This window comes from Coniophora puteana (assembly GCF_000271625.1).
Source record: "Coniophora puteana RWD-64-598 SS2 unplaced genomic scaffold CONPUscaffold_15, whole genome shotgun sequence".
Classification (NCBI taxonomy): domain Eukaryota; kingdom Fungi; phylum Basidiomycota; class Agaricomycetes; order Boletales; family Coniophoraceae; genus Coniophora; species Coniophora puteana.
The window spans coordinates 981758-1007830 of NW_006913067.1; the positions used below are offsets into that span (position 1 = coordinate 981758).

General features: G+C 48.1%; 6 protein-coding genes across 6 annotated transcripts; 4 read left to right on the plus strand and 2 right to left on the minus strand.

The window, feature by feature from the left end:
• Window positions 1-615: 615 nt before the first annotated feature.
• Window positions 616-1598, plus strand: CONPUDRAFT_158802 (uncharacterized protein; the record flags this gene model as incomplete). The annotated part of the gene is made up of 4 exons (XM_007775824.1): window positions 616-727; window positions 796-879; window positions 936-1121; window positions 1195-1598. 4 exons carry the CDS (start codon window positions 616-618, stop codon window positions 1596-1598), a joined length of 786 nt encoding a protein of 261 aa, XP_007774014.1.
• A 1056-nt stretch (window positions 1599-2654) lies between these two features.
• CONPUDRAFT_158803 (uncharacterized protein) lies at window positions 2655-3795 on the plus strand (the record flags this gene model as incomplete). The annotated part of the gene is made up of 3 exons (XM_007775825.1): window positions 2655-2990; window positions 3046-3076; window positions 3221-3795. The coding sequence occupies 3 exons, from the start codon at window positions 2655-2657 to the stop codon at window positions 3793-3795; spliced, it is 942 nt and encodes a 313-aa protein (XP_007774015.1).
• Window positions 3796-6972: 3177 nt separating this feature from the next.
• Window positions 6973-7942, plus strand: CONPUDRAFT_77047 (uncharacterized protein; the record flags this gene model as incomplete). Its single annotated transcript, XM_007775826.1, has 6 exons — window positions 6973-7011; window positions 7066-7233; window positions 7258-7334; window positions 7388-7633; window positions 7726-7781; window positions 7824-7942. 6 exons carry the CDS (start codon window positions 6973-6975, stop codon window positions 7940-7942), a joined length of 705 nt encoding a protein of 234 aa, XP_007774016.1.
• Window positions 7943-9915: 1973 nt separating this feature from the next.
• Window positions 9916-10959, plus strand: CONPUDRAFT_64937 (uncharacterized protein; the record flags this gene model as incomplete). Its single annotated transcript, XM_007775564.1, has 2 exons — window positions 9916-10320; window positions 10360-10959. Coding segments are annotated over 2 exons (1005 nt in total), but the record flags the coding sequence as incomplete, so codon positions are not given.
• Window positions 10960-16872: 5913 nt separating this feature from the next.
• On the minus strand, window positions 16873-19208 carry CONPUDRAFT_77049 (uncharacterized protein; the record flags this gene model as incomplete). Its single annotated transcript, XM_007775827.1, has 10 exons — window positions 16873-16953; window positions 17002-17116; window positions 17164-17439; window positions 17491-17529; window positions 17578-17995; window positions 18065-18448; window positions 18563-18695; window positions 18752-18890; window positions 19028-19055; window positions 19145-19208. 10 exons carry the CDS (start codon window positions 19206-19208, stop codon window positions 16873-16875), a joined length of 1677 nt encoding a protein of 558 aa, XP_007774017.1.
• A 1046-nt stretch (window positions 19209-20254) lies between these two features.
• On the minus strand, window positions 20255-23262 carry CONPUDRAFT_77050 (uncharacterized protein; the record flags this gene model as incomplete). Its single annotated transcript, XM_007775828.1, has 5 exons — window positions 20255-20578; window positions 20772-20884; window positions 21271-21799; window positions 21898-21951; window positions 22252-23262. 5 exons carry the CDS (start codon window positions 23260-23262, stop codon window positions 20255-20257), a joined length of 2031 nt encoding a protein of 676 aa, XP_007774018.1.
• Between the last annotated feature and the right edge of the window lie 2811 nt (window positions 23263-26073).

Here is a 26073-nt window from a genome sequence, read left to right on the forward strand (position 1 = left end):
ACCATGGATTTATATGCCTCTGCTAGCTGTTCCAAGGCTATCAGGATAGAGACATGGTTGCTTCCGCAGATTTTACCATTCATACAGTTAAGATTTCCACACAGGTATTTATATGACTGTGGAATTTACCCTACCATGCATGGTATTTCTGCCTCATTATAAGTCACATGAACATTTCCGTTGGCAAACATGTGGGGCTACATAACAAATCCCACTGGTAATATATTGTATGATGAGGACCCCAGACACCCGGAAGTTTCTGGGCAGTGTGTACATGGCTGGTATAGCATATTTGGACTGTTGGAAATATATGTGTGTCCTTCCATAAGTAGAGGAATGATACCCAAAGTACAAGGTAATACCAACATAAAAAGTCTAAGAGAGTCCACCTCGCGACCAGAAGTAGGGTCTCTTAGACCCTTTTTTGGGGGCGCCTGAAGTGCAGAGTGGCTACTTCGTCTTCATGGGCTGTACTGTGTGATTCGGTGGCCAATTACTAGCCGTTCAAGTCACCGCTTCATCTTGATATTCTGCAGAGACTTGAGTCGAGTTATAAAGTCTCTGCAGACTTGGAGGCAGAAAAAAACAACGAACCTACATGTCCCATAGTCCAGAATGCCCAGGGCTCCAGGCGCCGCTTTATCCATACCCAAGCCTGCTCTCGATGCCCCGTGGTGGCAGAATCACTTCCAACCCCACCCACTTCTACCTACGAAAGCTGGGAGGCGTACATGGGCACTGGTCCCTCTGCAAAGCCGAAAATGTATTGTAATAAGTGTCTACATTTTGATACAGGCATCGAGCAGAGTAAAAACCAAAAGGAGTACGAACAAGGGGCTCGTGCTCATCTTCACAGTGTCCAGGAGATCAAAGATTATTGTAAGCACCTCTATTTCTTTGAGCATAGCTATCTACTAATAGACTGTTTTTATTAGTGTGGGCTCTCGAACCCAACTGGCGGTGGGTTCAAGGTGTGGCAGACACGACTCTGAACCACATGATTAAACATTGTCCCCATGTCACTACCGCGGACTGGGACACAGCAACCACTCTGCACAGCGTCAAGAAGAAGGGAAAGAATAATCAGAACAACTTTCAAGATGAGTATATTCCGGGTGCTGGTGAGTCTGCTTTCTACCCTTTTCTTCGACATGATTGCTAATGCTATTCTAGTTTATTCTACCTTGCCATTAGGCTGGGGATTTACAGACTATCAGCAGTCCTCAGCCACCGGTAGTGCACCACAGCTAGTCAGTGCAAGCTCTAGTACATCTATGAACACTTTGAGTATCAATACCGGTTCGCTTTCTGTCCCTCCGAGTGTGGGGAACTCTCCATCCCCGTCTGTCCTTAGTATTCAGGGCCTTCCTGCTAGCCCTGCTATTGATCTTTCGCTTCCTGCAGTACCTCACTGGCCGGCTGGTATTTCTCAGTCTCGAGGACCATTATCCCGCCGGTCTAGTCAAGCTGTTCTAGCGCCTGTAAATCCACCAGCCCCTGCATGGACTCCCGCTTTGCAGCAGGAATTCGAGCGCAGAATACTTCAGCTCACCGTCTCTGCAGGGCTTCCATTTTCTTGGGCCGATAATCCGGAGTGACAGGCATTCTATCACAAGTTTATTCCTGCTGAAAAATTACCTTCGCAGCGGACGCTCTCTCAGCGACTTTTACCTGAGGCTGTGGCTGAAGGTCGTGCATCAATACGAGCAGCCGCTCAAGGTCATGAAGCTACTCTACAGGCAGACAGCTGGACTGGACTTAATAGCCATCATCTTATTGCTTTCATGGTCACGGTAAATAATCAGGTACAGTTTCATTCATGATCATAGTTCTAAGGCTTATTAAATTACTCAGGTACATACTGTCCAAGTCGACGATGTTTCTGCAGAGCGTAAGACTGCGGATAATCTTCTCGATCAGCTGCAGAAGGTTATTGACACATTAAATAATGAATGGAAGTCTCCTGTTATTGCTGTAGTAACAGATGCGTCCGGAGAATCACGCAAAGCATGTCGATTGCTGGGAGAAAGACACCCTGAGCTCATGTTTCTCGACTGCTATGCACACCAGGTATGCTGATTTATTTATTTCTGATAGCATTAATCACTAAGAGCGCTCTAGATTAACTTAGTGGTTGGCGACTACTTTAAGGCGCTCAAGGAATCAGGATCAAGCACATTTAACTTCACAGAGCTAGCAGACGACCTGATATCTTGGCTTCAAAGTAAAACTCTAGTCCTAGCGCTGATTTGAGAGCAGCAGCTATCATCTGGTAATATAGCTTGCGCGGTTATTCACGCTGTTATTACTCGCTGGACCGCTCATTTTGTAGCCTACCGTCGACTCATTAAACTACGCCGAACATTAATGGCCATAGCGAGCACTGAGATCCTCCGGCCAGATGACAAAAAATGATCATTACAGGCAACAAGAAAGCTCGCCAAAAAGCTCTCACTATGCTCCTTCTAATACAAGATCATTCGCAGCAGTTTTGGAAGGCTATCAGACGGTAAGCATTGTATTCAAGTCCTGAAACCTAGCTAATTTACTACTGTAGAATCACAAGGCATCTCGAGCCACTTGCGATTGCAGCGAACATTACTCAGGCAACTCAGTGTCGATTATATCAAGTCCTTCTGACATTCAGGTTTCTCATGGACGACTGCCTCAATAAAATATCTGAAGGTGGCAACAACGAATGCGAAGCGATCATTGCTAGTCTTGAAGCACGCTGGGCCAAGGCGGATCAAGAACTATTCATTTCTTCAGTGATTCTGAACCCATTTTATCATACTACTCCCTTCGCAAAGATTCCTGCTCTCAACAATGCCAGTGTCCATATGCTTATTGAGCATATGTGGGAGTGCCTCTTCTCTTCTCGAGCACCACCCAAGCTCAAAAGTCAGGCTGAGGACTATTTATTTAACAGAGGGCTCTTTGCACATCTCGACACTCGAGTTGAGAGAAAGTGTGCTGTTGCTCAGGAAAATGTGAGTACACTGATTAATATTCTACACACTGACTGACAACCTTACAGGCTTACAGGGACAGCTGCCTGATCCGATCACTTTATACAGTGAGTTTTGCTTTGCTGGAGAGCCAATCCCAGCATTCATTCTGCTTGCCCGGTGATTACTCTTAGTATCTGCAAATTCAGCATCTTGCGAACAGCTTTTCAGTATATTTGGGACTACTCTAACAAAGCTAAGGTCGCGACTAGGTACTGGCACGCTTCAGGCTCTTGCAGAGCTGAAGATGATGATCAGAGATGAGCACACGCGCTCTGCTGAAAGTCGGAAGCACATGATTCAGTTGATGCAAGATCGGACACGCAAAAATATCATTCCTGCTGCTGAAACCCTTCCTATTCCTTTGAGCACGTCCGAAGATCTTCAGGACCTCATGCTCGGTGCTCAGAACGACCTTAATGCCTGCTTTTATGGCCCAGAACTGACCAAAGACCCTAGTGCCACTGACTCTTCTGTAGATCAATTCCATACCCTTATTCAGCAGCATATACACCTCTCAGATGAAGATGAACTCGACGATGAGCCCATTCGTAATGTATCCATCATTGGGATGCAGATTCCGCTTCGAAACCTCTTCAACTTCGCCAACAAGAGCTGGTCCAATCTTTACAAGCAGTCAGCCCGCCAGAACTTCGAAGAAGAGATGTCCATGTATGAATTATTAGAATTAGACTCAATTCCTAAGCAAGACGAGTCGGGATCGGACGGTAACATTGAGATCTCACTAGATGATACTACTCAGGAGGTTCTATTACATACTACATAGTTTTTCTACGGTACAGATGAACGATGTATGCTATCTATGTTAATTTGATCTACGAGCCCCTGACTTCCCCCGAGATCTCCGCACGCGTCCGGATCACCAGTTGCTCTCATAACCGAGACGCGACTAGATGCGTCAGTCATGGTCAGAAAATGACCAACATCTGGTCATCGTGTTGGTCACCATCGGTCACTGACCGACACGTGACTTGGCATTCACTGCCTCAAGCAACTACCAGGGTATAGTGGGATGAGGGAAGTTGGGGTGAGCACAAGTTGCCAACAACAGTGCATACTTAGACATCAATCCCAATGATGATGACATCTGCGAGAGCACACATCTTATTTCTACTTTTGCTGAAAATCTTGATTAGCCACATAATAAATATACATTTGAACACACAGATCACATTTTTACGGTTTTGTGAACAGCAGGATTAATGTGAGGCTGCAGAAGTGATGCACATGCACGCTGCAACTCAGATCTCAGCATATACCACTCCTGACCCAATGTTTGTCATATCTCAACAATCTCAACTCTTGCAAGCCAACCCAGCCAACCCATGCACTCTGTCATCCATTCTCAAATGGATGCATACCCAAAATCTGCCCCCCAAGAATGTCAACATTCAATGCAAATGTTATCACCGCTGCGTTGGTTTTGCAGAGAAGTATCATGGTGCCAGCAACATCAGTCCACATTCCAACCTTCACTGTCTGTTCTGTACAAGTCCGAGTGACAGATATGCCATCTGGTCAGACTTTGCTTTGGACATGAACAACTCCGTACATGCATTCTGACGTTGTTGCCACCTCCTTATCTGACAATTTACAGTTTTCTGCCATATCACGTATGACTGACAGGCTCTTTGCCACCTTCGCTGTCCACCCAGACTGGGACACATCTATAACCTTCAATCCATCATGTATCAATGTCAGCACCTTCACCAGCTATCATACAGAACTCAAGCCAAACATCCAGAATGTCGTCAAGCAGCTGAAGGATACCTTTTGCAAGAAGCTTGCCCAGGAGCACAACAAGTCTTACGGTCAACAGCTTTGTTCAGTCACACCTGGTCTTGGGTACGTCATTGTTGATGGCAACACTTACATGTCCAAGTTATCTACTGTCCCCTCTGCACCCTCATCATTGCAACTGGCACCCTCCACCTTTACTTCAAACCCTTCTCTGGCTCCACCATCCCTTTCTGCTCCACCACATCTTGTTATGCCCTCCCCTATCCATGGCAACCAAGCTTCCACCACATTCACCATTCTGTCATTGGTATCAAGCCTTTTGACTTCAACATCTACATCCCATGGCAAGAGAGCACCCCCTCGTGTAGCCATCTTGACTTCCTCTGCTTCCCGCATCCTGGGGTGACTGACATTGTGGCCCACCACAACCTCCTTGCAAGCCAAGCCCTCTTTGTCACATGGTGCAGGACATGACCCCTAAGGATGTCCAGTCAGCGGATGGGTCAAAACCCCAAGGATGTCAGGGCAGCGGTGACTGGCGGTTGACCGACCATGTCCTGGTGGCCGCCTCACTGTAGGGGTTGGGTGACTGGTAGGGGATGCTCCGGCCCATACCCCAGGTGTGTGTCAGGGCAGCCGCCTGCCTTGTGCATTTAGAATGTCAATCATAGTCCAGTGTTTTTAGCTATAATGCTCTGGTTATTGCAGCTACAGTGCTCCAGTTATTGGAGGTATAATGGTCCGAGTATTGCAGGTACAAATACAATGCTCCAGCCATTGCAGGCATAATGCTCTGGTTATTTTAGCCACAATGCTCCAGCCATTTCAGGTATAATGCTCTGGCCATTGTGGCTACAACACTCCGGTTATTGAAGCCATCCTGCTCCGGTTATTGTAGCTATAATGCTCCGGTTATTTTGGCTACAATACTCTGGGTATTTCAGCCATAATACTCCAGCCACTGCAGCCACAATACTGCAGCTATTGCAGGTCTAACACTCCAGTTATTTCAGCCATAATACTCTGGCCACTGCAACCATGATATTACAGTTACTGCAGGTATAATGATTTGGTTACTGTAGCTACAATGCTCCAGTTATTTCAGCCACAATACTCCGGCCACTTCAGCCACAATACTGCAGCTATTGCAGGTCAAACACTCTGGTTATTTCAGCCACAATACTCTGGCCACTGCAACCACAATACTACAGTTACTGCAGGTATAATGCTCCAGTTATCTCACTCATAATACTCCGGCCACTGCAGCCACAATACTGCAATGATTGCAGCTATGGTGCTCCAGTTATTTCAGCTACAATGCTCCAGCCATTGCAACTATAATCTTCTGGCTATCCTAGCTATAATGCCCCAGTTATTTTAGCCACAGTAGTTCTTGCAGCTGTAATGCTCCGGTTGTCTTAGCTGCAATGATCTGGTCATTACAGTCACAATACTCTGGTTATTTCAGTAGCAATAGGCTGGTTAAATCAATGGAAGTGCTGCAGCTTTTATGGAAGCATTACACTAGTTATGCCAGTAGAAGCAGGCCGGTTATCTTGGCAGCAATGGTCCAGATATACCAGCAACAACAGTTTAGTTGTGTCATGAGGCCAGTTATTTCAGCAATGGCATAAAACAGTCTACTAATTCATGGATAAACTTCCAGCTATTCTGGAAGCAGACTCTACACTATTATATTGTACTACATGCAGATTTGTAGCATATCAGGCCGGTTTTCTATTAGTCCATCCAGTTTTGTGCAAGTGTACCACCCTACAAGCACATCTGTGGCATATCTGGACAGTCTGGTCTGGGTCTATGGGATACTCCGCTTGCTCATGCACTATTATACTACATTGTCACATATATAACACATCAGGCCGGTTTTTGTTCCATACATTACTCTGGTTAGACTTGCACTATCCTGACACACTACCACCATATCCGGCCTATCTAATCATGATCTACAATATACTCTGGCCACCTATCCACTATTAGACCACACCACACTCAACCCACATCAATAGCTCATGATGCTGGTCTTGTTTGTTCTGTACATCCATCCAGCCAATTGCAAGCCGTGGGTGATGCCTGGTGTGTCCTTATTGATGAGGAGAAGTGCAAATGGACCAACCATTCCTGGCAAAACCAACAGGTTGCCAAGAAGAAGGTCAAATGTGTCAACCCCAAACATGTGGTGAGCATGGTCAAGACCACATTCTCCCACAAAATTGATCCCTGTGTACATTTTACGCCCCTTAATTATTTCTCCATCTATTAACTTATCTACTACTAGGTTGCCAAGATTACTCAAAGAACTGGCTGCAGTGCCCTTTACCTTGTGACTTGTGACAAGGTTACCGACCAGTACTGGCCCTGCAGTTTTGCCTCCCCGCGCCTTGAGGCAGCCATTGCTGTACCTGTTCAAGCTCAATCCACAGGAACTGGCAATGCACTTCAACTTGTATGTCACTGGTGGCATCACCAGGCTGGCTTGCTATACCAGAGAGAGCAGTGCCAACATCATGAGAAAGTCAATCCGGGATATGGTATTGCAAAAACTTTGTAAGTGCCAGCAAATTTCTATTACTCAAATGCCATTACTAAGTATATTCTAGGAGGTCGTCATGCGGTGTCCCATACAACCAGCTCCCATCCATGATGGAGTGGGTGAATTACAACAAGTGGGCCATCCATTATGGAGTCAAGCTCCATGGCTTTCCAGGAGGTGTCATCAAAAGCCCAACCACCATCTCCACTGTCCCCTTGTTGGCCGAGGTCAAAGCTGCTTTGAGGGAGGGTCAATGCTTCTGGTGCAAGCTAGAGCCAGACAAATGGGAGGCCCAGAAGGCTGCAGGGGACAGGTGCATCCTTGTGCAATGGCCGTCAAGCAATGGAACCACAGGCAAGAGGAAGTGCACCTAGACAAATGACCCCACATCCATCCCTGCTACAGTGTTGGCCTTGATGCCACTGGCATTGACTCCACAGCCCCTACTGGCCCCCCAATTGGTGTGCTGTTGTCATTGCTGTTGTTGTTGTTGCCATTCTCAGATGGCCATGCATTGGACTACCAACCATCTGGACAGCTGGAGCTGGGCTTTGTCACCAGCGAGGCATTCAGTGCCAAGGCCCCCCCTGCTAAGTCTGGATCCTGGCTTCACATTGTATGACTCATTGGTATCTCATTTATATACACTCTCCCCTTCAATGTTGTTTTCCCCACTGACAGTGACTCCCAGTTCCAGTAATTATTTTTCAGACCTTCTTAACAATTAATATGTATTCTACCTTCTCATATTTCACTTTCTAGCATTATAGTCACTGTGTCTACAATATTTAGTCATAATATGATGTTATTTGCCAATCAACATGTGGATAAAGACTAATTGTAAGCTTTCATAAGTAAATTATAAGGACTTATTTGCAGGGTAATGGACTTAGCAGAAATTTTTATTGAGTGCCGTGTCAGCAGCAATCTTGGACTCCATGATACCCGGAATTTGGCTTCTTTGCTTCAGGGCCAAGTTAGTCCAGCGTGTGGGAATGTGGACTCATATTTTTATTACTGGTTTCAGCTTGTGACAATTCTATTTATTACTATAATAATGTATACATTAGTGATTATGGTGCGTGCAGGGAGGAGTACGTGGGGATGGGATAGAGGTGGGAGGTGGGACAGCGAATAGGGGCAGGATGGCGGGGTGAGATGGTGGGATGGAAACCACCAGAAAGCACTTTGCCAAGTGGCAGAGAATGAAGGGAGGGGCAGGAGGGCGGGAAAGAGGACTCCAGCATTGTTGGGCATAGGTAGCATTATTATCATGTCTTATCTAGGCACAAATTATTGAAGTAATCTAATCTAAGGGCCTGAAATGCTGTGGGAGACTGAGTCTCAGACATATACAGAAAAGGGATAGGCTGCACCAACAAACACCACCACACCCAAGTGCAACAGCAAGTGCTGGGCTAGAAGGGAAAAGAGGCTTCACAAGCCTCTTGCACTTAAAGTGCACAACAGGCTTCTGAAGCCTCTTCCCTGGTGACGGTCAGGTGCTCTTTGCCCCTACACTGTTGTAAGTACTGCCGTTTAGCTGCTGTGGCTTACCCAACTGGAAACATTGGTATTGATCTCAGCCTGGCTATTGCTGTTGGAGTGGTAACCCTCATTGTCTTCACTTTTACCTTCATCCTCTCCTTTGTCCAAGGTCACCATGTCTAGGCTTGGGTCCTGACACCACCACCATTCCTACCTGCTATTCCTCTGCATACACCAACTCACCTGACATTTTAACTGCTCCACTATGCCCTCAAAGCACAAATGAGATGCTCCTTTTGAGTGTTACTGTCAGTCACACCAATGTTACAGAAGGTGTAATAGGTATGGCTTACAGACCAAGTGGGTGGCTTGCCTCCACAAGCTCTAGGATGAGGTTATAACAATGCTGATGTCCTGGTTCCATACTTGGGGCCGCTCTTTCGAGCAATGTTCGACCTGCCCGTCTACCCAATGGCATGGAAGACGCACACCACTATTGTGCTGAGGAAGCCGGGGCAACCTGACTACTCTCAGCCAAAGGCCTATCGTCCAATTGCTCTCCTCAACACCATGGCGAAGATCCTGTCTTCATGCGTGGCAGAGAATCTGGTGTACCTTGCAGAAACGCATAACCTACTGCCCTCAACACACTTTGGTGGTAGGCCAGGTCGGACGACAACCGACTCTCTTCACATGTTCACAAAGTTTGTGCACGACGCATGGAACCACCCGACTGATCACTACGTGTCCGCACTCTTCCTTGATGTCAAGGGTGCGTTCCCGAGCGTCAATGTGGACCGCCTGCTCGCAAACCTCACGTGCCGCGGCATGCCTGGCGAGTACATTGCCTGGCTTCAACGGTGCCTGACGGGCCGCATGACCACCCTGGTCTTTGATGACTACGTCTCCCCAGCCTTCCTGGTGATCGATGGGCTCGACCAAGGTTGCCTGTTATCCCCCATACTCTACCTGTTTTACAATGCCAACCTGCTCGACCTCCCAGATCCTGAACGGGGGGAGCTCAGGCTATGGGGCTTTATCGATGATGTCTCATTTGTCGTGCGCAGCCTGAGCCCCGAGGCTGCCAATGAGAAGCTCTGACACATCATGGAGAGACCAGGAGGTGCCCTCGAGTGGGGCAGCACCCACACCTCCACCTTTGAGCTCAAGAAAACAGGCCTCCTGGTACTGACGCGCAAACACGTCCCCCACCCATCACAACCACGCGCCAGCGTCCCCACGCCACGGCCGTCTATCGCCATTGGTGGACAGGTCATCCAGCCATCCCCCTCGCACCGCTTCCTGGGTGTCATCATTGATGACCAGCTGCGTTGGCGGGAGCAGGCTGTCCACGCTCTCGTGAAAGGCATGACCTACGTCCTGGCGTGCCGCCAACTCACGATTGCTAGTAAGGGCATCCGGGCCCCCTTCATATGTAGACTCTACATTTCTGTTGTCATTCCTAAGTTACTTTATGCTGCTGACATCTGGGCCACCTCTTCACTTTCACAGGTTCAGGGTGGGCTATATGACAAGACGGCTACTGGGCAGGACCTCCATGACATCAAGAAGGCGCTGAGGCAGCTCCGGGGGGTGGCTCGACTGCTCGCGCGTGTGCAACGCGAGGCGGCACACCAGGTAACGGGCGGCATGGCGTCGACTGCGACAGACGTCCTGGATTTTCATGCCAATTTCCTCCCTTTCTCGCAGCTACTGCATCGGGTATGCGCACGAGCGGCCTTACGACTTGCGTCCCTAGCCAAGGGACACCCCCTCTACCCACTCGTGAGGCGGGCAGCCACTTTCCGCCGGCACCACTGCGCGCCCCTTCACACACTCCTGCACACCTTTGCCATCACCCCGGGCGAGATGGAGGCAATCACACCAGTCCGACGAGCGCCAACATGGATCCCCTCACACACGACCATCATCCCAAAATCCAAAGACGCGGCCAAGGAGTCCCACGACGAAGACTCGTCACTCATCCGGGTGTACTTGGATGGTTCCAGCCACGGGGGCAATGTTGGCGCAGGTGCCATCCTCATCCACGGCACCACCTCACATCACCTCCTTTTCCACCTCGGCCCTGCCACGCACCACACAGTCTACGAGGCAGAGCTGGTGGGACTGATCCTGGGCGCCCACCTACTCCGCCAGGAGATTTGCTGCCGAGACGGCTCCGCTTTCCTGGGGGCCAACAACCAGGCCGCCATACTTGCCACATCGGGCAGGGCCGCCTCCGCCAGCCACTACCTAGTCGACCATTTCATGCACATCACCACCGACCTCAAACCCCGGCACCACCCACTTATCCTCCGCTGGGTTCCTGGCCACACGGGGGTGGACAGGAACAAGGCCGCAGACGAGCCCGCGAAGATGGCGGCTCAGGGCCGCACAAGTGTGACCGCCATACTCCCCAGGTGCCTCGTGCGCCAAAAAACCAAGACTCACCCCGCACGCCCCCGCACACTCCCTCAGAGCCAGTCAGCAGCAAAGCAGACAATCAATGCAGCCATCTCTGACGCTGCTCGCGATGTTCTTGTTCACTCCCCTCGTGCGCTCATGTTTGCCGTGTACAATGACAAGTTACGGTACTCACAATTCATGAAACTCGTCGCCAGTACCCCTCGCTGCCTTGTGACAATCTTATTCCGCCTGCACTCGAATCACGTCCAATTAAACGGACACTGTGCAAGTTTGTGCCAGACCTCACGCCGACCTGCCCACACTGCATTGCCCGCGAGACTGTGGCACACTTTGCGTTGTGGTGCCCCCATTACCGGCCCCAACGCGAGCGCCTTGCCGCCATGTTCTGTGGGTCACGCCTCCCCAAACTTGCCCAGCTCCTCTCATCACCCAGTGCGGTGGAGCAGTTCCTCAAGTATGTCTTGTCAACCGCCCATTTTTAGCCCAACACGCCCTTGTCATGCCCACCCGAACCCAGGCCCAGCGCAAGCTAAGTTCATTCTCACGTACCCTCACGCACCACACCACGTCTCCCTTTTTCTCTTTTCTTTTCGTTTTCTCTCCTGTCTCTTTATCTCCGCATTCTCCCCTTCCCACCGAGCGATCATCTCCACGCCCCACACCTACCATGATACATGTCCCATCAGACAGCCCAACTTTAGATTTGCTCCCCCATGCCCCGTTATAGCTAATTCTACCCTAACATGTTCTAGCTTTATGCTTCCTTTACATATGTTTTACAGATTACTATACAACACCATCACATCCTCCATCCCTGCCCTTCAAGGACCACTGTCCTCCCTCTCTCTTCTCCATAGAAGGCCCGGAACCACTTACGAACACACCAGTAGTTTACCCTGTCTAACATAGGGCGGAGCCCTCAGATGACAATAAAACAGATTTCAAAAAAAAAATGGCTACTTGAACAATGAGAATAACAGCCTACTCATGCAAACATTCAAAATCCTTGCAGAAACTGAGAAGGGCCTCAACAACAACACTGATGATGGTCACAAGCCACCTGCCAATGATATTCTGGGTAATTTGCTGGACCATGAGCAATTGTATCAAGTGCTCAAGGACTTTAACTTCTCCAATACTGAAGACCTCAAGCTTCCCAGCCCAATAATTAGCCTGAAATGTTCGATGACCACACTTACATTTAGAACTTGTACATTGAGGCCTTCATCAGTGTGGTCTTGTACAGCAGCACACTGCAGAGTGTCCATTTCCAGTTTGGCTGCAAAAAGTATCTTTTTGAGATGATGTGTCACAATATCCCTGGTCTCAAATTAGCTGGCATTGGTGGCTTTGCATGCACCATGCCAGCAGTGCTCAAGTGCTTAGGTCTATCAACCTTTAACTTTATTGTCTACTTCTTTGTATGTCCAGTGTACTGGGTGACCCATTATCCCAATAAACTCTGTTCTTAATTCACCTAAGTGCCTTGACAAAGACTGCCCTGGACTAATTTACAGCATCAAGAAGCTTACCAATAGTTCCTTCAAGTGTACACTCAGCCTGATAGTGCTGTATGTTCCTCTCAAGCATGCATTGCAATATGTTCTGCTGTGTCCTGGCAAACAGGACCAGCTGCAACACTGGAGGAAGCTCAGCAATAAACCAGGTTGTTAATCACCACTTAAAGCCACTGGATACAACATGTTTGATGATCCAACAATGTTAATAATGGACATGTATGATTAATGGAGATGAAGGGTGATTCAAGCAGGGATGGAGTGGTGATAAAGTCAAGAGAGCTGGTAAAAAGTGGAGGATGTCAATATCCTTGAGTTTACTCAACAGTTTATGTTGCTCCCATGTAAGCTCAGTTTGCATTTTGACATTGACTGGTGAGCTGCTCATCAATTACTTCTCCTCCTTGTCTTATTTTTATACAGGTTTTAATCTGCAAACCATGATAATTGATTTACAAGTGCTTTCTATTCCATCACATGCAACAACCCCTGCAATATTTGTCATCTTCCTGAGGAAACCTTGCTACTCATGGTCATTCCTAGCTCAAATAAGCCCACTCTACTATAGCTCAACAATCTCTTGGATGTTTTTGTCACCAGCATGACACAACTTGGCAGTAACATCTAGTTTTCTGTTCATGGTTTCACCAACTGCATACTTGTTCATGTCTATCTCTGGCTAAACTGCTACAATCTCCTATCCACTCACAAGATCAAAGGCATGTCAAGCCACTCTTCCAAGTGTTTCATGTGCAATGAATACTATGCTACCACATACAAGCTTGCATCTCCCTCCTACTATAACCCTTTTTAATTCTACCTTGAGAAGACTGGCACCATCTCAAGTACACATTCATGGCTTATGCAGACTTTGAAAGCACTGATAAGATAAAAACTAAGCAAGGTGTTTCTTGGTCCTTGCTGAACTATTCACCAGGCGGGATGCCATTATGCAGCACACCCATGGAGTTCATGCATCCCTTTCTATTCCTCAGTTTTTCTTTGTGTTAACTTATCCCCCAACAGGTCTTGTCTGACATGTTAGTAATATAATCTTCTATAAATATAGTCTTCTCAAAGACAGTTGTCACCACAACCCTTGCAAGAAGCTCAAAGGCTTCCTGGACCAAGTCAGCTGGTCAGTTATAATTGAACATCCACCCCCAACTGTACATTATGTCTTTTCTTGTGTAGCCAAATGAATGACTTCTAATTAATATTTGCATTAGACTGTGCATGGAAAGGGCCATTCCAAAGCTGACCAATAGAGAAACTTTGTATCTGTCTTGTTTTTTGGGTTTTTTCTTGCCTGGAAGCAAGATGGTGAGGTATTCAACACAGATCCACTGCTATCTGTATCCAATACCAACAACCACAAGGCTCAAGCCAGGTATGAGAAGATTGTATGCTTGCAACTACAAGAAGGCCTTTTTGTCCAAAATTTGCATACTCCACTTGCATACTCCACTTGTTGTTCTGGACACACTTGATAACATTGCTCCTGACTGTAATCTCTGATGTCATTACATGGAAGAGCTGTGAAAAATCAACACACATGATAAATGGCATGCCTTTTCTGGCCAGAGTGTGCAGAGAGCAAGGTAACACTATCTCTTAGAATTCAACTGTCACCTTCTTCATTTTGCTCTCTGCACAGTGTGCCTGTTATGGTTCAGAACCTTGTATATTACTAATATGATATTCTGATAACTGTATTTGTATACACCTAGTGCGTAAGGTTCAAAAGAGGTCAAATCTCTTAGGTCTTGTTATTTTATCCTTTGTGATGTCAATTATTGATACAGACATAATCATGGGGAAGGACATGAGCACGGACATAAGTGTGAGCAAGGGCAATGAAGAAGGTGGGGTGAGAGAAAAGAGGAGAGGGAGAAGAGGGAGAGAGAAGTGCGTGTGTGGGGGTGAGCAAAGGGGAGAGGGAGAAGGAGGGAGGAGAGGGAGAGTAGCAGGACAGGAGCAGTGGGAGGGAGCAGTGAGATAGGAGCGTGGGAATGGGGTGTGGGAGACAGGAGAGACAGACAGGAGAGACGGCAAAAGGGGGATATCAGTGCTGACTCATGTACCTTACAATAGCTTGACAAAGAAAGTTGATGTACTGGCATGAACTCACATGGAATAGGGGGAGGAAGCCTCAGAAGGGCAGGTTTTACCCATGGTTTGAGGTACTTAGGGAATTGGAGAGAACAGGCAAAGTTATTCAAGTTATTTGAAAAGATAGCTGCAGGTATGGAAATTGATGGGAAGGGGCCTAAGAGGGCAGACTTGACCCAGGGTGTATGCAGGCCTTAATATGGTCTGTTGCCACGATGATGAGGTGCTACCTCCTCTGTTATGACCGCTAGAGTGTTGGCCACAATAGCTATAGTAACATGATAGGAATATTCAAGTGCTGCAGAGCTTGGATGTCAAGAAGGGAGCCTTAGTGTAGGCTGCAGCCTATGCTAAGGGTTCAGCAGACTTAGAGTGAAGTCTGAAGCACAATGGAACAGAAAAAAGTGTATAACCCAGAAGAGTAGAATGAGGAGTACAGGTGGGCTGGCAGCTATTTATATAGGCTAGAGACCAACTGTATGACTAAGCAGTACAGTAATAATAGTACACAAGAGAATTATGGGAGATGGGGATCAAGAGGTGCACATCATCAAAGGAGGTTGTACATGTGGAGGAAGATCCATGGGACAATCCAGGGATATTCTGTGGGGAAGCATATGGGGGAGATCTCTGTCTAAGCAGCCTATGGTAATGCATGATATAAATAGAGCCAAGTACAGAATAGTGTGAGGCAGTGTATCACGTGAAAGGAAAAGATAGGGGTAATGCAACAAACCATAACATCTCCCTTGAAGTTCCAAGCAGAGTGGAGCAGTGTGAGGATACCAGAAGCAGCAATGGTAACATGTTGCTTGGTAGACAAGTGGCCACTCTTAATACCTTGCAGAGCATCATCAATGAGTGCTGTGAATGGGATCTACATAACCCAGCCTACCCAAATTGCCTGGATAACCTTGGGAGAGTCAGGCAGAATGAAGCCACTCAACTGAATTAGGCCAGTGGAAAGGCAACAGGCACTGGCAGGAGCAGCCAGGGCAGGAGCAGCCAGGGCAGGAGCAGCCAGGGCAGGAGCAGGAGCAGGAGCAGGCAAGAGCAAGGGCAAAAATGCAGTTGTGTGTGCAGATGTACGATGCACAGGAGTGGAGGTACCCAGCATAGGAATGTGAGGACCATTGTGGAGGGGCAAGCTTGCAGGGAAGGAATAAGCACATGCCAGAAAGCAGGGTGTGAGAATGGAAGGGACAAGGAAGGCCTGGAGACCAACCTGGGAAACAAGAAAGAGAGGGATTTACCAGGAGCAGGTGCAAGTGGAGCTGCTGCAACCAAGGCAATGGTGCTGAGAGCCTGGCACTCAGCCAAGAAAGCAAGGTCCAGTATATCATCAAGTCCTGTGCTGAAGCAGGTGCAGGAGCATTCCAGCCAAGAAGCATGAACACAGGTGCCCAAGTCACCAGCAGGCCCTCATGCAAGACACAAGAATCTGAGATATCAGAGATGAAAGAGGCAGGAGCAGTGTTCAACCCCAGTAAAAATCAATCCGATTGTTAGCGACTCGCGGCGACTGAACTTTGCTAAAATCTGACTGAAAATGACTGTTAGTGACGGAGTGACACAAAACAACTATCTGCGCCAAAATTGGGACCACTTTCCGTTGTGGTCGGTCACTATAAGTTGGCACAGTTAGACCAGCTCGACACATGCACGTCAGAGCCAGTCAGAGTCCGACACCGCGCAGACAGACAGCAACATATAGCGACTGGCTATGACATATAGTGACTTACACAAACCATATATAGAATGTACCAATTCATGAATTGAATGTCAGACAGTTGATTTCAGTTGATTTCAGTCACTAACAATTGTTACACAAGCACAATAATGAATTTGGCAATCCGAAAATAGTACACACAACGACTTCTAATGACAGCAAACAATGACCAACGACTGATAGCAACAGCACATGAGCCGATCCAAAAGACCAGCCAGCATGCACCAGAATAGAAGCAAAAATGCTAAGTCCAGTGCAAGGGTAATACAAATGTACGAATCAAGACTTCCTGGAACGAGTCTTGTGGGGGGGAGGCACGCCAGCCTTAGTCGCCTCCTCAGCTGCCTTCTTCTCCCATTTCTGGAGACAGAATAAGATAGAATGAATTAATATCTGGCGAAGACGTACCTCCACCTCAGCAGGTATTTTTGAAACAAGTGCCCATTGGGCGCTGTAGAAAGCTTGAGATCTTCCTTCGCGCTGCTCTTGATCCTCGGCGACCCATTCTCGGACAAAAACCCACCTAAGCGCGATGAGTATATGACATAAATACAAAGAGAAAGTGCGTACTTTGCGGTATAGAACCCGGGGACTGAGAACTTGCTAGCCTTGCGATTCACAGTCGGCGATGTCTCCGAACTTGGGCTAGCAGAGGCAGACACCGGGCCCTGTGGATCTGGACCTACAACGTGGCTGTCCTCGGCTGATGCAGAGCCAACGACGCAATCCTCGGAAGAAGTAATTGGGTGGGGAAGAGCTTCTCCAGTGGCTTCCTCTGCAGGGCATGATTCGACGAGCGCTGGGTCGATGACGGCAGACGCACGAGATACAGAGGGCGATCTCGGACTAATAGAAAAATATCAACATAAGTACAGGTAACTGTAAAGATAGACTTACCCAATAGTTGAGTCATGGGTGGGCACCGAGACTCGAGCCCTATCATAAAATGTCAGACATGAAAATAAAGAACCAGAAGACACTCACAACGGGTCCAGATACAGCAGAGGAGCATGTCTCACAGTGCTTTCCCTGATCCCAGAATCCTGCGCATCTTCACGACACACTTCCATATCCACGCTAGCTGCATCCATCCACTCGCGCTCACCCTTGCCGTCTTCATGAGCTAGCTCGTGATCGCCTTCGAGTTGTGCCTCGGGTAGATCCCCGCCTTCCCCGCGCCTAGTCTCAGGCTCTGACCCTTGCTCTGACTCATCTCCGTTCATTTTGGCGTCTAGACCTGCTGGGGTCATCTTCTTCTTCGATCGCTTACAAAAAGGCTGAGCTTTGGCTGACTCAACGCACGCGTGTTTCTTGGCCCTCGGGTTAGTTGGGCGGCAGTTGGCGCGGTGCCATCGAGAGTAGAGCTCCTTGACGAGCTCATTGTACTTCCAATCACCTCCAGCTAGTCGGAACACCGGGCAGATGATTCAAAGCGCCTTCCAGATCCATCTCTTCATGTTGTAGTCCATACCCGTCCATACTGTTGGCAACCCTTTGACACCTAGCGCCTTTAGTAGAATATTAAAAATAGAATCTACCGTCCCATGGATCTCCCTCATCTCGCCGCCGGTCGTTTGTCGGCCCGGTCCTTGCTTGTTCACCTCGGGATCATGCCTCAGAGCAGCGCACTCCCTGTACAGCTTCACGTGTTTTGCCCATTTGGCTGCGGTCCACAAATCCGAGATGCCAGGGTAGTCCTCAAGCTTGAGTAGCATGAAAGGATCAGCGTAGTTGAGGAGGGATACGGGATCGGTGCCTTCAAGGATCTCCGGAAGATCGGGGAAAACTTGACCCTTTGCTTCCAGAGCAATAGCGCCCAGCGCCGATGGTGTGGAGGTCGCAGATGCGGGGGCGGCTGGGCCAGGGACCAATAGTTTACCCGATGAGAGCACGCCGGATAGCACGTCGAGGCATTGTCTCCAAAACCATACGTATCAGTGTGTGACATAAGTAATTAGTGGAAACTCACTGTAAGCCATTTGCTCTAGCACATTCTGTATCCCTCTGGTGCAAACCGCGTCTCGCTCTCGATTGGAAGTCTCAAGTGCCCGCTCGAGTTCCTCGCGCTCGGCTCGCCAGTCCTTTTGGGTATAAGGTGGTTCCTGGTACACGAGGTGCATCAAGACAAATTAGGATTATTGTGATCAAATGAACTTACCCCGTAATTACACCCAATGTGGCCTGGATACTCCGAGCCGAAGCAACCGTGGGTGACAGAAGCAGATCGGCTGATTTCATTAATCTCGGCAAGACCGACGCTCGAGAAACTGCTGTTCTCGGGCTGGTTGTACACGATCCTAGGCACAGTCAGAGCGAGGAAGGAGCAGAACAAGAACCAGAGGTAAGTCCAGACGCAATCACAGAGAGGATAAGGATCTTATCTCAATTTCCCACGATTCCCCTCATCTAGACGTGCGTGCATTGCGCGTCTTACCCTTGTGCTCTCATTTCCCTGGCAGCCCCTGACAGCAAAAAAAAACTGTCTCAACGTCTCGACAACTCATCCCCATTCGACAAACATGCCTCCTATCCCCCGCATCCCCGCGCATACGTTCATATTTCAAAAAATGATGGTTGGTCGCCCTCTTTGCGAGGGAGAAGGCACAGCAAGCCATGTGGCTCCGCACCAAAAAGGACAAGTACAAGGAGACATCATAGTCTCGGAGTTCGACTGCTCGCTGTCGACTGAGTACGCCTTCGAATTCATTCCAAAATCCCTTGAACCAATGGTGCATCATTGTTTCCTTTTCTGTGTTTCTTATATACTTAAATGTATGCGGCAGTACTTTGTTATAAAAGCTCGTCACTTGCACCCAACCCACTACCCCAAGTTCGACAGAACTTTGGGGCTCCTTTTGAACTCAGGCCAGACCCTTCACCATCTCCTCAACAAGGGTCCTCGTTTCCACTCCGCACCTCCCACTGACACCAGTACCGCAGCCGACATCAATATGTCAGCTGTCCTCGAGCCAGCTGGCAATGCGACCGGTCCACCCAGAGCCATCCAGCTAGCTAATGTTGACCTTGGATTGTGCGAAGATCTCGACATTACCTTTGTCGAGCCCTTCCCAGCAAGGTTAAGGGCAATAAACCACGCTAGCCACCCCCGCGCCGACAACCAAATTCCGGAGAAATATAGTCTCTATTGCCATTCCCTAACAGGCAAGCAACTCCCTGCAGCTCAATTCTCTCACAGCTACAAATGTATCAAGCTCAAGCCGGACATTGAAGACACGCCCCTGTCCATTTTTTGCAATTTCTTAGAGGTATTCTTTCTATTGGTCTGTATATGCACCTCTTAACTAACTATGTTACAGACCCCAGAAGCTGGCCTGAGCTTCTGTGCTGATGATACAACCCACGTCGAGCACAACAGCTCTCCCCTTTGTTTGCCTCTCGTGTCAACACCCCAGAGGGAGACCCGCCATCGGAGATGCAGCCAGATTCTCAGTGGGACGCAATGTAGGGGCATTCAACAGAAAAGCCAGCGGATGACACAGAGAGCATCCTTGGTAAGCATAAGGCCGATTGATTGTCTTCTCACATATACATTACTATCAGTTCTCTCGAATACACATTATTATTTGTTCTCGCTCTGCAGTGACAGTCATTACAGTGCATGTGTATAGTGATTGGGTTGTACTACAATAATACAATTCAATCACTCGTCCTCTGATATAACTTCCTCGTGCCCTGCGAAAGTGGCGATCTCCAGCCCAGGCTTCTCAACTAAGTAGCAAAGAAGACGATTGATCTGAGGAAATTTGTGCGGTATCATTGCGACAACGGATTTGATGGAAAAAGGATCAATCACAGTGAGTCGGCTGACTGCATGAGGGTGCTGGCATGCGACTACCGTGCCATGAGAGAGCATGAAGAGTTCTTGATCTAAGTCTCCATAGAGAGAGACTAGGGCATATGATCTGCTCTCGATGTAGAAATAGTACTGGACTTCGGCGAATTTGATCCGACCTTCCAGATCAATCTAATAATGCTTAGCTTACTGAAACTGCAGATCATTAGAAAGACGAGTGACTTTACCTTGACGTTGCGTGCAATCCTAGGCCAACGAATCATCTGATTTTCTTTCCATGCAGATCACGCCGTCGAGCCCAGTGGACGAGGCGAAAGTGGGTCAATGTCTCGACACCACGTTTGCTAAGTGCCTGTGATATAACATGGTGCTCTTCCGGAAGTATGTTGACAGGGCGCTGGTCTTTGGCACCTAAGAGAATGTATCCGCGCCCAAGATCCTTGGTGCCCCGAGGGAGAGGCTGATTTTGCGAGCGGTCTAAGAAAGGCCATATAAGAGATAATGCATTAGTCTGAGCTCGATCGATCACATGTTGCTCCAAGTTCGCGAACAGATTTGAATGGAGACGTATCTCGCGTCCCAGGCTACTGATAGCCCGTTCCATTGTCCACTGCGACGAACAGATGGGCGGTCCTTGTTGCAAGCCTCAGGAACGAGGTGCGTTAGAGCATGTAGCCATGGTTGAATAAAATGAAGGCGATTAATCTGTCGTTGGTAGTATAAACATTTGAAGCTGTCAACGAATGTTAGAATCTCATGGTGAGCTTCTTGCAGGTGTTCTGTTGAGATGTTGTGTTGCATCATTATTCGGATCCCCTTGACTAGACAGCAGAAGTGGCCGTAGTATGGCTTGGGTAGCACACCAAACAGTAGAGCTGGACACATGCCATAGAAATAAAGTAGAAATTCCCAAGCCTTGTATCCACTGCTGATTTTCTCAGCCGGGTTACGTGGCAGTCTGTCAAAAGATCCTGGCAGATACATGATAGCATATGCAATGTATTCACCGTGCTGATCCCAGATTTTGCCGGTAAGAACTGTCCAGCCCCAGTTGTCCTTTGAGTCAGGTGGTAGTGCACTCTCAGTTTTGTCGTCTAGTTTGAATGTACCCCTCCAGAGCGGTATCATTTTGTCAGTTATGTTGAATGCTGCCAGGTGCATAATATCAGACCCATAGCAATACGGCACAGCGAGAATGTGCTTGTCCGGAAAGCCAGAAAGTATACCGGGCCGAACAATCCCCGTGTCAAGACAGACCTGCTCGTACTTGGTGTTAGTTTGACGGTGTGCGATACGGGCCATGTTCTCGGTGTAGAGTGACTGTGCCTGTGTCATGGAATTGATATCGGTGTCGTCGTGCTGATAGCTGTGCTCGTGGTGACAAGAATTGCACTGACAAAAGCAAGGTTCGAGCAGGGCTGGATAATAAGTCGGCTGCCCGGGTTTGTGTCACCCTGTGAAGTTGCAGACAATCCTACAGCACTTCTTACTATTATGGCTGCCCATACCGTTGAGAAACGCAAGTCCTGGTCTGTCCGCGCAGGCTACAAATAAGAATGGATTTTGGAGACTCTCAGCTTGAAGATGGGCATCCCATATCTTGAGGCCCTTGCGTTGGATCACAGCGAGATGGTGGAACCCCGGGAATAGAAACAAATTGAGGTTCTTCAGCTTTTTTGGACCCAGAATGACGGCGCCTGGAATGACAAATTTCTTCTTGTATCGATTGCCCGGTGCGTGATTGTAGATGACCCAAATGTAGATCCAACAATCGGATTGCTTGGATTTGTATAGCTGGGCGCTGTTGATTGAAAACATTAGAACCGGATCACCTGGTTTGATACGACCTTCCTGTACTGCACGAAGATACTGAGCACCATGATATATATCTTCATACTTGTCGATCTTGCTGCATGCCTCCTCAAGAGCCTGAGTATCTTAGTCGTTTCTAGATCGCGGTAGGCCATTTTCTCAGCTTGTTCAGGATTCCGCCAGAGAGCCTGAAGCTGTGGTCCCACCGGCAGAGTAACGAACATCAAAATTGGCACCTTTTTCCTAGGGAACTTGGGATTATAACACGGTTTCTGGCAGAGGGGACAGTTCAACAGGTCTGCAAACGGACTGGTGAAGGCGAGACACGAATTGGGACACATGTGTACGTGGATCGGTTGAATACCCGTGAGTTCTTCAATGTGTTTCTTAATGGTGTTCATTGAATAGACCTTCTTTGTTGGATGTCGCCTAGTCTGCGCCTCGCAGAGAGCACGGTAGCCATCTTCTGTTGGAAATGTAAGATACCACTGGATGCACATTAGCATATCTGGATCCGCGAGCCCGTCGAGATCTTTCATCGGGTTGCGCATGCGACTGACAGCCTCACAGCTCATAGCATTATTTTCATCGTCCAGAGAGGCATTCCGAATGAGTTTAATGAAGGCGAGAGACCACTGAGCATGCCAAAGCACAGTCTCCCTAGATACAGTCTCTATGTCCCCGTCTGTCCAGCCTGACATGTGGTAGCCAAAGTCCTCGTGTGCCTGAGGCTCCTCAAGCTCTTCACTGACCAAGGGCTGCATTCTCGCGTGATCAGCCTCACTCAGAGCATGCTGAGACTCGCTCATATCTTGCTGGGTACTCGGATTATTGCCTAGATCCTGATGGTCACCTAGATCAGTGTCGAGAGCTGGCTGATCGCCCTCATCACAGCCAAGAGCCTGAGCATTTTCAAGATCCTCAGTAGTGTCGCCTAGATTGCCGCCGAGATCCAGAGGATTTTCGATAGTGTTGCCAGAGTTGCATAGCTCGTTGGTCTGCTCCAAAGCTTCCGGGGAGCGGCGTGCATCATAAGAGACCATATTAGTTGACTAAACGTGTGTTAGTAAACTGATCTGACATCTAATGAATAGATTCCTTACTTCGTTTAAGTCTGTACACCTCCTTTTGTTAGCTTGACTCTTGGCTTGCCATTCTACGAGTCTGCGAGCTGTTTCTGCCTCGTGTACAAGCCGTGCTTCTTCGATTCTCTTATGGTTTTGCTTCGTGTTCTTATTCATTTCCTTGATGGGCATACCAGGGATCGGGCAGCAGTACGTGCGACAGTCGCACTCGACTAGCTTACAAGTTTGTTTGCGGGGTGCCATTCTCTTGACTTCGGTTTAGGCTTACTTCGATCATGTGGTCGAGGCGGGATCGGCAGGGTCAGTTGATTTCATTAAAGGTTTACGCCATTGGGACATACACAGTTCATGTCGGAATTCGGCCTCAGATGTAGCCAATGCGCGCGGAAAATGGATCAGGCTACTGTACTGCACAGGCTTTGCCGATGTGCGGTGTGAGACAACAAGCAAAAACGTTCACAGGGCTATCAACCAGACATGACTCAAGGTATATCGTTGCTCTCAGTCCCTTTCAGTCACACGCCATCGGGCCTGTTGGTTTCAGTCACCGCGAGTCGCTAACAATCGGATCAATTTTCACTGGGGTTCAACATCTATGGCCAGAAGAAACAGACCCAATAGCAAGGCAAGGCAATGGGACAAAGGCAGAAGGGGGTGCAAACACTAAGGGATCCAAAGGAACCAGGAGGAATGGGTCTGAAGCACATTCCTTTCCCTTGATACACTTTGGTGGTAGAGTGACCAAGTCCAATTTAAAAGGCATGCAATGCCAAATAGAATTTGCCCCATCATGGTCTAATCCACCAAAGCTGGGAGGAGTGGTCAGAGCATGGTTGTTATCTGGAAGAAGGGAGCCACCCTCATCCTCACCCAAACTCACAGAGAGCAGGGGGATGGAGGGAGTGTTGTCTGCAGCCTCCATGATAACATTGTCATTCAGGAGCTTGTTGTGAACCTGAGCAGGGCTGGACTCCTCCAAGGAGGGGAGAGTCTTGCCAGAAGCATTTGGCTGAACCTCAAGAGATGCAGAAGGAGCAGACAGCACCAGAGAGGACCTGCAGCTGCCACGAGAGCCTGCAGAGACTGCCCTAGAAGTTGCCAAGGAGGTAGTGAGACAAAGAGGCATGGAAGAGAAAAGCAGAGATTGAATGAGCAAGTGAGGACACTGTTATGATCTGTTTACTTTTATCTCTGTATTCATATAAACATCTACTAGTATCAGCAACTGGACACTACTAGTAGATTCTACTTCATTATATCTGTTTCATTTGTAACATCTTTGACTCCTTATGAGTCATGATGGCTTAACTACAAATTGTGAGTCCTTACAACTCCTTTTTCACTAGCAACTCATTTCTTGGCTCCTTGGTTATATTGCAATTACCAATGTGAGTCCTTATGATATGCTCTTCACATCTCATGAGTCAATATGACTCATTCAACCTTCTTAGTAAGCAGCTAGTAGATAGGTATATAAACCCTCAGACTAGTTCTACCTCTATTACTATGTATGACTCAAACTTGATCTAAGATCATAGTCAAGGACTACATCACAAAAAGTGCGTGATAACTGTGAGTGTGGTGAACACTGTACAAATGCTATGGTTACAGTAATGCAAGGTGAGGTGTTATCAAGTGCTATAATATCAGGCTGCTTTCTGTCACACAACACAAGGGCTGACCAGAATATTACCTTTGTTGTAGAGAATTATAGTATTGGGAGGGATCTTGTAGTTGCTCACAGTATGTCTACACATTGTTGTAGGCTGATATAACATGATATAACATTAGATTCTTTCTTGTATTGTCACACCATAAGTACAGATTTCTGTAATGTAACACAGCTAGTTACAGGAAGGGCATGGCGGGTAGCTCTGAACCTCAATGCAGCATTCTGTTTGTCTCACGTACACCGGCACAATGACATGCCTGCACGGGGTAAGCGAGTGCATGTGCGGGTGCATGTGTGTGCATGTGTGCTTGTTATCTATTATACAGTATTCTGGCCCGGGTTTTGTGAGTGTTGTTGCAAATAGGACCGGGTGCATGCTACCTTTGGGCACAGCTGGGCTGCAGGCTGCTTTGCCTTGTTGCTCATGACCAACTTGTGGAGAAAATGCATGTACAGTAGCCAGTCCACCAAGTCAGTGAATTATTAATTAGGACTTGCGGGCTCAGAGGTGCCAGCACATGTCTATTTGGCTTTATTTGGTCAAGTGCTCAGAACTCCGCAATGATGCTCACCTATTGTTCCCACACATATATAGTCCATCAACTGTCCGATCACCCGTTGTTCGGACAGCTATTATAGGGTGTCCCCCACTGTAAAACACGGTCCAGTGGTCCGGACCAGAGGACTGGGTGAGATATCCCTTTGCCTTAGTCGAAAAATGACTTACCAGAGTATCTCCTATGTCATACGTTTTAGTCACTAGCCACGTCAGCGCGTTCTCGGCACCCCCGGCACCGGTAATATCCGTCCCTCCCTCGGCCCCATTCCCGAACCTTCTCCCGTTCCCATACAGCGGTGCCGCTTCCTCCCGCGGCGTCCAACACCCTCCCGTCGCTGTTCTCGACGATGCCCACGATATCTCGCCCATTCCTCCATCAAATTTCCCCGTTTTTTCTCTTGTTGAGCTTAGATAGGTAGTCTCATATGATATATTGTACTTTTACTAGGTATTTGTGAATACATGTTCCCCTTGTCGCGTCCCAGTAGCCTTGGTTGTTGCATAATCACCCAAAATGGGTATATCACTGCCACTGCAC